Raw genomic sequence first — 10,156 nt, 5'->3', positions numbered from 1 at the left:
TAAATATATAAAATTGCAGCATGCATGCAGCTACCAAACACTTGAAATGTGGCGAATGCAGTGGGAACATGGAACTTCTCATTTTTATTTAATTTATTGGTTTAAATTTTTAAACTATACTCAATTGGTATACTGGAAAACTTTTCAATGTGTTTGGAATATAGTTAATATGAGAATCTATTTTTCAACTGTAAATTTTATAAAATCAAAACACTGATCAAGTGTATCTTATACAAATTTAGCATCTGAATTGAGATATATTGTAAATGTAAAATTCATGAGTGTCAAGGACTCATAAAAGAGTATAGGGCAGCACGGGTGGCTCAGCAGTTTAGCGCCTGCCTTCGGCCCGGGGCATGATCCTGAAGACTCAGGATCAAGTCCCACATCAGGCTCCTGCTTCTCCCTCTGCCTGTGTCTCTGCCTCTCTCTCTCTCTCTCTCTCTCTCTGTGTGTGTGTCTTGCATGAATGGATGAATAAAATCTTTAAAGAAAAAAACAAAAACAAGCACCCTCCTCAAAAATTTAAAAAATAAATAAAAAATAAAGAATATAAAATACTTTGGTAATAATTTTTATATTGATTATGTCAAAGTGGTAATTTTTTATATAATAGTTTAAATAGAGGGTAGTGTTAAAATTAATTTCAGCTATATCTTTTTATTTTTTTAATGTGGTTATTAGAAAATTTTAAATCCCTACTCTGTGGCTTGTACTATACTTCTATTAAACATTGCTGACTTAGACTAACACCTAGCAGCACTGGACCCAGTCCTGCTGGAGAACCTTTAGATAGGGTGCTTAAGAAAGGTGGCTCTAGCCTTTGCTGGGCTGTAGTTTCTTCACCCATAATGAAGATATTAAATTAAACAAGCTTCCAAATCCGGGCCAGCTGTATAAAAGATTGTCCCCTGAAATTACAGACACATAGTCACACCCCCACCTCCAAATAAAACCTTTTTGAAAAATAGTACTATATTTGGCTTTACCGGTTTATCCTCAGTTTTGTACAAAATTATTTTGTAAGTTGAATGCTTGTCTTCATCTTGGGAGGTGACTGTATTTTGGGGGGAGGGAGGAGGAGGCTCGGCTCTGAAATCTTATCATCACCAAGTTTACAGAGCATCCTGACAGAGACCTCTATTCTAGAAACAATGAGGGGGATGGGGGTTGTGAATCTTATGAAAGAAATACCAGCCCCAAACACTAGAAAAAGCAGCAGCCTACTTTCTGTCTTTCCTCATAGAAAGGAAATCTTTGGGGTCAGGGAAGTTTTTTATTCATCGCTGCATCTCTAGTGCCTAGAACAGTGCCTGGCACACAGTAGGTGCTCAATAAATATTTGATGAATCGACGGAGCTGCATATTGGCACTTGAAGTGATTTCTAGCAGCGCCCCTCTGTCCATCGGAAAGATATCTGGAAGCAGGGAGAGGCTCTTACCCAGGAACATTTTGAGATTGAATTTCAAATGTTCCAGAGATGAAAACAAGATTGTTCCATTCTTTCCAACTCACCTATCTCTTCCTTTCCTCACTGATAGGGTCTAGACGTGTGGTAACAGCTCATGTGTTACAAACCATGTCTGCCTCAGAACAGACTCGACTTCCAAATATCCTATCATGGCTGATTTGTAAGCTTAAGCATCCTTGATTTAGCTATTAAACAAATCCACATGTTTATTAATTGGATTCTTTTCAAGGAAAATTATGTGTCCAAAGGATATCCATCTCACAGTTTCAGCAGATTCCTATAGTTAGTACATCTTGGCTCATAAGTTGAAAGAAATGAAAATTGAGCTTAAAAACTGTTTTAAATGATTCAAAATTCTGATACTTCTTTCCACAATGCCCTGCTAGTGCAAAAATGCCACAGCTGAAGTGGCTTTACCAGTGGTGGGCTGTCTTGGATATCATTTGTGTTTTAAAAAAAAGACACTGAGTTTGAGTCTCCTTGGAAAAACAGATGCAAATTAGCCCCTGGAGCCCAGCAGCTGTTATGAAAGCAGAGGACTGGTGGGCTCCTTCCCATTGGCTGGGGGGATTTACCCAGATGTCTGGCTTCCACATAAAAGATAGGAACCACTGCAGTCAGTTTCCACTTCCAGTTAAAGGACGACAGCAAGAACAGCAAAAAAAGGAAGATGGCCAGACTATTATTACTTTTCCTCCCAGGTCTTGTGGCCATATGTGCCGTGTGTGGAATATTTATGGACAAACTTGCTTCCAAGAAGCTCTGTGCAGATGATGAGTGCGTGTGTAAGGACATTTTTATGCCTTTTGTTATTTTTCTATTTATATAATTGAAAAAAAAATCTGCTAATAGTCAAAAATCTGATTGGGCTTTAAGTGAATCTTCTCTAATGTCTATGTCGTTAGCATTGCTTCTCCTGGTCTGTACCTCTATCTTACTACAGAGAATTCTCTTGGTTAAGATCCTGTTGGGTGCAGCTCTCATACCATGGCTATGGCACTCTTCTTCAACTGAACAAGAGCTGTAAACTGAGAGTTATTACTCACTCTGATTTCCTAGTTTTCTGATATGCTTGGCCTTTTTACTGTTAGAAAAGCTAGGAGACTAAAATGTAGTCATTTCAATGTGTGTGTGTTTTTTTTTTCTTCCAGATACTATTTCTCTGGCCAGAGCTCAAGAAGATTACAATGCCCCAGACTGTAGGTTCATTAATGTGAAAAAAGGACAGCAGATTTACGTTTACTCGAAGCTGGTAAAAGAAAATGGAGCTGGAGAATTTTGGGCTGGCAGTGTAAGATGAGATCCTTACAAATATACACACATCTTGACATATGTTGCTCTTAATTTTTTCTCTATGACCTACCTTCAATACATTTTAGTCTTTAAAACTAGCTCTTATGAACAATGTAGAGGTTGTAAATGCAAGTTGCACAAATTCACATGTATTTGCTTTTCTTGCACGTTGAAAAAACAAAATTTCCTAACAAGACCAAACACAGGTTTATGTGATGTGTTGGCAAGAACTAGGCAATCACATGGGGACTCGAACATCCCAAAGAGTTTGAAACTTACTCAAATGTTTGAACAGGTTTGCCAAGTAAAAGGCATGCGTGTTGGCTGCCAGTCTCCACTTCAATATTTTAAAGGAAACTAACACCCTCTTCAGTTCCAGAGAATCTGCTTTCTTCAGTGAGAACCTGCTGGGGTAGGCCCTCCGGAGGGACGAGGCAGGGCTGGTTTCCTGTCTGCATTTGCAGATCCACAGATAGATTCTCAAGTAATGAAGAATCAAATCTTAAATTCACTCCAGTATCTGTGCCCTTGAATTTTTAACGACTGAGAAATGCCAGTTCTTTAAAATACAAGTATCTATTTAGTTTCTTCTTCTTCTTCTTCTTCTTTTTTTTTTTAATCTACCGACTTTGTCTATGGGTTCCAAAAAGATTTTGGGTGGCTCACAAGATTGCATAAAATAAATGCTCAATGAGACTGGGAAGAATAGGCCGCAGAAGAGCAGATACACACTTTCTGTGGGTTGACTTAATTGCTGTGAGTGAACTTCAAATTTGGGTCTGAGGCCCCTGGAGCCCAGAGTAGAAAATTGAGGCATTGCCATTATGTAATTCTCATTAACAGCACATGTGATGCCAGAGGGTTTCTAGAAGTGGACTCACATCAGCAATCCCCTGACTGTTACTCTTCTGGGTGCTCAGGTTTATGGAGATGACCACGAGGATGAGATGGGAACCGTGGGCTATTTCCCCAGCAGCTTGGTGGAGGAGCAACACGTGTACCAAGAAGCCACCAAGGAAGTCCCCACTACGGTAAGTGTCTCAGAGCAGGCCAGAGGAGGACTCAGACTCTGGGGTCATGCAGGTGTCAACAGTGCATCATGTCACTTACAAGATGTATGGAGCAAACCCCTTGCCTTGCAGTGGGTGCTTCCCTGAGACTGGGAGCTTTGGGAGAGCATTTACCCCTACTCTAGGGTTGAAAGGTTACTGAACTTTCTCCACTGGCCCCCTTTTGTTTTTAGATCCAAATTATCCTGTTAAAGAGTCCACATCACAAAGAAAAAAACTAAAAAGTATTAATGGACTCTTAATTGATGTTGCATTTATTTACTAAAACACTTGGGCTGGGGAAAAAAATGGTACCTGTGTTTAATTGACTCAAAACATCCTAGAAAAAAAAATCTTTAGATACTTTATTTCTGTGGTAGATTCTACTTACGTTTGAAAAAGAAATTACGCTCTTTCCAATGCCCTGGGGTCTTGTGAACCCCAGAAGAGAAATAAAAGATCCCCTTTGAGCTACTTTGCAGGGTGGTTGTTTTGAAGAGCTTCTCCTAAGAACTAACTGCTGCGTGACATAATGCAAAACATTGCCCAGCCCACACAAACGGGACTCGCCTGTCATCACTTCTGAGCATTGAGCTTGAAGGTGTCCAATAACCACAAATTAAAAGTGTATTTGAGAACCTTCATTTTTAAGTAGTTTTTGACTTAAAGCGATAATTAGATCATATTCTTTGGGGTTCAACCTTATTTAAATTCCAAATTTCCCTTTGATTACCTATGATTTTTAAATAAAGAAACTGCCTTTGTTTTCAGGCCCTGTTGCTCAGTTCAATCTTGTTTGTTTGTTTTCCAGGACATTGACTTCTTCTGTGAGTAAGAAATTAGACAAACCTGCAAATAGAAAGGAAAAACTAAAAAGAAAAAAAAAAGTCCCTAATTCCTGACTTTTGTTTCAAGGCTGTGTTACCTTACAGGCTGGCTGGGCCTTCAGCGCCAGAGGTGGCAGATGACAGAGGGGGTTCCACTCAGTTTTCTGCTGGCCTGGTCTTCCCACCACCTGGGCAGGGTGACGTTCAACTCAAGTGGGAGAACTGAAAGCAGAAATTATGTTTCAGCCTAGAGAATCTTCTCTTCCACAGGGCTGCATACAGATGATAGTACAGTTGTGTGACTTCTAAATCGTTCTTGCCAGCTCCTTGGCTCTTTATACAAACTTGGTAGGTCACAGGTCTTCCCTTTGGACATGCTGTTTTGTAATTATTTGTCTCACTGGCCATTTGGAGTGTTATAATGTACCCAAAGGGGCTAAATCCTCAAGGAGTACTCTAGGATTGTTGTTACTTTTAATATTTGATGCCTTTGGGTTGTGAAACTAGTGGGAGTAGAGGAGCTCTTTGGACTCATAGATATTTAGACTATGCCTTTTGTTTTTAAAAATAAATCACAAATTATTTCAATTGAAATTTATCTTCTAATGACCAATTTATCTCTCCCCAAATTTTAAATATGTGTGTATGTAATAAGGATGGAGCAGCTTATGAAATATTTGTAATGGAATAGTTCCCCCTTCATATGTGCTGTTACTGCAAACATTCGAGCTTCAAGTTCAAAGACTAGGTGTGGGGGGTAGCACAGAAAGTCTATGGGTTGTTTCTCTACTTCTCTTTCAACTTTGAATATCCTCTTCCTGTGCAAATTCCCCCAGTCAAGGATAATGTGTGAAGCAATCTGGTAAGGGGATTGGTGGTCCCAATGGATGTATAAATTTTTCTACATTTAATTGGATATTTGCTTTGACTGTGTATTCCTCGTATAATTCTTTTTATGTAGTCATGAGTCTTTGTTTACATGTAATTAAAATGCCTATGCTCAAAACAATTCCCAATTTCTGACTTAAAAAAAAATTGTTTTAAGAAATTTTTCACCCTGGGGTGTCAAAAGTCATGGAGAAGCTTGGAAGTGGGGTTAGTCTTCAGTTTTCTGTGGTCTGTTCATCCCACCAGCATGAGGAGGCGGGCATTTAGGACAAGTTGGAGACTGGGACCACCCGGGGTCATTTTCCCAGCGCTGTCCACTGTGGTTTGGGGTGAATATGTTTTTGCCAAATTCCTATGGGATTCCACCATGTGAAATGGTACTCCAAAAGAAGCCCCCTCAAACCCAAACCTACCTGTCCACGATCTCTGTCTTACTGTACTCCATACAATGTTTCAGGAAGCATCTAGGGTGGTCAGTACAATTTTAAGTAAGAGGCATTTGGTCTACCTCTGTTTCTATCTGCCTCTCACTTGCTGGCTTCTCTAGTCCAGGTACCCCATTATCCCTCGAGACACCCAGCACCCCCATGGCACTCCCATGGCCAAAGCCCCCATGCATCTGGCCTCGTGCTTCCAGCCTTCCTCCCCAGGCACAGGGCTCTGGGCCACAGTCCCTCCTGGCAGCGCCTGGCTCCCACTCACCAGAACCAGTCTCATCCAGGACTTTTGAGGTCACTGATTGGTTTCCATCTCCTGGGGGCCTAGCTGCATCCACAGAATGAAAGCACCTGCAGGGACTTTTAAACACCGTCTAGCCATTGGAAGATAAAGTGCCACCCCTGACCCAGCGGCAGCTTGGGCCTCTCCTGGGAGCTGGTTAGAATGTAAGGGGCATGCTGCAGACTCTCTGAATTACAATCTGCATTTTAACAAGACCCCAGACTCGAGATCCATGTATGCATTGTAGGGCAAGAGAAAAACCTCCTTCTACCCTCCTTGGATCTCTGGCAGGGCCTCAGAATTAAACTGACATAGACAGATTATCAGGAGAAAAGCGTGTGTGTTGAATGTAATATTTTTACATGGAGATGGGAATCTTCAAAGAGAAAATGAAGACACAAAGAAGCCATTAGAGCCACATGGCTATATACCTTTTCAGACAATGAATAATAAATTGTGTACATGACAAGACAAAGTGGCTCGGACTCAGGACAGTAAATTGTGGCCCAGTGACTAGGAATGTATAAGGAGACCTGTGGAAGATAAAGGTGATTTCAGCAGGTTTGTTTGTACAGGCCCATCCCAGGGCCAGCTCCCAGTGCCCAGTGATAAGAGCATTCTCTTCCCAGCACACGAAGGGCACCTTCCTCGTGGGAAATTTTATGGCCTGTTTTAGGGCAGAAAGGGGGAGGTCGGAGAGCCCTTCTGGCATCTGTGCTTTCTCAACCGCATTCAGCTCAAAATGATCAATATGCCACAGTGACATCTTTTGGGGTAGCGTGCTCTGAATCCCTTGGACATGAGAGGTTTTGAGAACCACTGATTTTAGTTTTCTCCTCTCATCTGACACATAAATAAATGAAAAAAGCTTGAGTACCGGAGAGTTGATGCAGCTCTCCCAAGGTTAAACAAGCAGGGTTTCAACATTCCTTTTTTTTTTTTAAAGGATTTTATTTATTTATTCATGAGAGACACACAGAGAGGCAGAGACACATGCTTAGGAAGAATCAGGCTCCCTGTGAAGAGCCCGATGCGGAACCCCAGGATGATGACCTGAGCCAAAGGCAGATGCTCAACCACTGAGCCACTCAGGTGTCCCAGGATTTCAACATTCCTAACCCGGTATCCCTACCCCATGTTGCAGACACTGGCTCAGTAGTCTGCTCGTCTCTATGTTAGAGGAAAGGCAACCCTGGGGTGGAGAAGTGAGAATCTGGGGGGCAATGAGGCCTTCTAGGACCCATTCCCACTTGGAGAATCTTCCTTCCCTCCCTCAAGGAGCAAGGATATCTTGTACCTCGAAGAGGTTCTCAATCACTGACATTGCTGCTTGGCAACCTCAGGAGCTCAAGAAATCGGAGACTAGGCCCTGGGAGGGCATGAGGAGACAGGGAAAGAGGTAGAGCACTCCAGATGGGTAGCTGGCAGTTTCCTGAAGCAAGGGACATAACACGAGGTTTGTTGTGGCAGCTGCAAGGCTGTTCGGGTCCACTTCGAGGGTCAACTGTTGGTCACGTCCTCTCTAAGACCTCCCCCAACAGACATTAAAGAAAACAAAAAACCCCAAACAACTGGGCCTAGGGATTCCTGAGGGAATTCCAACTTGTAGGTTTCCTCTGTACTCCCCAAGCTGAAGGTGTGTGTGTGTGTGTGTGTGTGTGTGTGTGTGTGTGGAGTGTGGTGTTTAAATTTTTCTATATAGTTGTCCTGTTTCCTCTTGGGAGAGAAATAAGGATTTCACCGTCCTTTATGTATATACAATGGAACATTCCTCAGCTACGTAAAAGAATGCAATCTTGACATTTGCAACCACACGCATGGAGCATTATGCTGAGTAAGATAAGTCAGGGGAAGGCAAACACCAATCTGATTTCACTTATGTGGAATTTACGAAACAAAGAAACAAAGAAGAAGGAGACAACCCAAAACACAGGCTCCTTTTTTAAAAACATCTTTTTTCAAAAGACTCTTAACTATAGAGAATCAAACTGGAGGTTGCCAGAGGGGAGGTGGTGGGAGTTGGGGGAAGTAGGTGCTGGGGATTGAGAGGACGCTTACTGGGATGCACCCTGAGCCACGTACACAGCTGTTGAATCACTATGCTGTACACCTGAAACTAATTTAAAAAAAAATAGAATTTCCTCATCCCTGACCTCACAGAACATGGGAGACAATATGCACAGTGGCCACAGGTAGTCGAGGCAGGTAGATTTCAGGAGCCAATTTAGTGCGAATAGTGAGAGTTGGCCTCAAGCAGATCTACTCGATGGGGTTAACAGAGCAAGATGAGAGAAGCGGTGAGGCCCATCAGAGGTGAGAAGAGTCGGGGCATGGTAGACACCAGCAGGCAGTAAAAAGAAATGTAATCTTGTTTAAGGGAACTGAGTAATTGGTGGCTCAGAGGGGTCCAGGGGACAGAGCCCGGGGCACCGCGGAGCAAGGTGGGCTGTTGCTCCTAGGTAGGCCGTGCATGCTTGAGTAAGGTTCTGACCTTGCTGGAGCTCGGTTTTCTTGTCTATCAATGAGGTAAACAGCGTCTTTCTTGCTGGGTTGTTGCGAGGCATAAATATAATGTGGGGTGAGAAAAAAAGGGGGGGCAGCCTGGGTGGCTCAGCAGTTTAGCACAGCCTTCACCCCAGGGCATGATTCTGGAGACCCGGGATCGAGTCCCACATCGGGCTCCCTGCATGGAGCCTGCTTCTCCCTCTGCCTGTGTCTCTGCCTCTCTCTCTCTCTCTCTCTCTGTGTCTCTCATGAATAAATAAATAAAATTTATATATATATATATATAATGTGGGGTGTAAAATAGAACACAGGGGGCTCTGGGAGTGGGACCCCTAAATGGCAGCCAGTAATATCTGACCCGGGGGGTTGGAGGGAGAATGGACTTCCCTCAAGGAGTTGTGCTGTAATCTGCCAGATGCTTCACTGGTAAAAAATTATAATTTCCCGTTCAGGCCATCTGGAATTTCTAAATCAAAGATATTTCCAGATTGCATACTTTTTTTGTTGTTTAATTTATTAAAAAAAATAGACCTGAAATTACCTGAAATAATCCATTAGCAATTTGGTGACATGGTACAGAGTATATGAGTGTAATTTTGATGAGTGGTCCACAGGCCCTCATTCACCCCGATGTGTGAGGGTCACTCGCATCCCACTAGGGACCACCACACCTTATAAGAATCAATATATTGGGTTCTCTCTATATTTTTTACCTTTGAGACCTACAGCCAGATGGGTATCAGTATGTAGATTAATCATATTTAGGCTCAACAAGGTTGCATTGTCTCATTTGCATAAAGCCATCCTAGCAAGGATGTCAATAGCAACATCTCTTGGGAAACCTATTATTATTTTGGAGGGGAGGAGGGGCGGAGGGAGAGGGAGAGAGAGAATCCTGAGCAGGCTCCGTGTGCTGAGGGCACAGCCCCGGGCAGGGCTCCATCTCACAACCCCAAAATTACAACCTAAGCCAAAATCAAGAGTCAGTCACCCAACCAACTGAGCCACTCAGGTGCCACAGAGTATCAGATTTCTTATTGGCTACATCTTTGTTATGTTAAACGATCCTACAATAAATACAAGTGATTTTTATAAATACAAGTCGTTTTGGCTATATGTGGTGGTTTCCCTATATTATGTTGAAGCCAAAGGACTGACTGTAATGTGAATTGTTGTAGACTTGAGACCCCTTGGGGCTCTTGCGCGCCATGTGGCATGATGGCTCAGGCTTCTGTCATTTGTGTGGCCATGTTCATGTCACTGAACCTCTTGCCTCCCATTTAAGTCATCTACACATAGGAATAATAATGCCTTTGAAGATAATAATAACTAACTTTGGGGGGTAACTATGAGGATTAAATTAAATGAGATACAGTATGCAAAACCACCCAGCCCGTACACA

General features: G+C 42.5%; 1 protein-coding gene across 2 annotated transcripts; it reads left to right on the top strand.

The window, feature by feature from the left end:
• Positions 1-668: 668 nt before the first annotated feature.
• Positions 669-5,689, top strand: OTOR (otoraplin). 2 transcript variants are annotated; one of them, XM_077872127.1, is made up of 5 exons: positions 669-2,257; positions 2,624-2,763; positions 3,686-3,796; positions 4,626-4,641; positions 4,747-5,689. In XM_077872127.1, the coding sequence occupies exons 1-5, from the start codon at positions 2,143-2,145 to the stop codon at positions 4,890-4,892; spliced, it is 528 nt and encodes a 175-aa protein (XP_077728253.1). In that variant the 5' UTR covers positions 669-2,142; the 3' UTR covers positions 4,893-5,689. The 2 variants fall into 2 exon arrangements, with proteins under 2 accessions (XP_077728253.1, XP_077728254.1); XM_077872128.1 differs by having other exon boundaries at positions 681-2,257; positions 4,626-4,888.
• Positions 5,690-10,156: the final 4,467 nt, after the last annotated feature.

Source organism: Canis aureus, chromosome 26 (genome assembly GCF_053574225.1).
Source record: "Canis aureus isolate CA01 chromosome 26, VMU_Caureus_v.1.0, whole genome shotgun sequence".
NCBI lineage: Eukaryota > Metazoa > Chordata > Mammalia > Carnivora > Canidae > Canis > Canis aureus.
The sequence above is the reverse complement of the archived record's forward strand: the minus strand, read 5'-3'. Positions and strand labels throughout refer to the sequence as shown.

Bases quoted from the DNA above. Each gene is read 5' to 3' on its own strand.
- OTOR (XM_077872127.1), top strand. From the start codon at position 2,143: ATGGCCAGACTATTATTACTTTTCCTCCCAGGTCTTGTGGCCATATGT. The intron at 2,258-2,623 runs GTAAGGACATTT...TTTTTCTTCCAG, and splicing joins TGCAGATGATGAGTGCGTGT to ATACTATTTCTCTGGCCAGA. The intron at 2,764-3,685 runs GTAAGATGAGAT...CTGGGTGCTCAG, and splicing joins GAGAATTTTGGGCTGGCAGT to GTTTATGGAGATGACCACGA.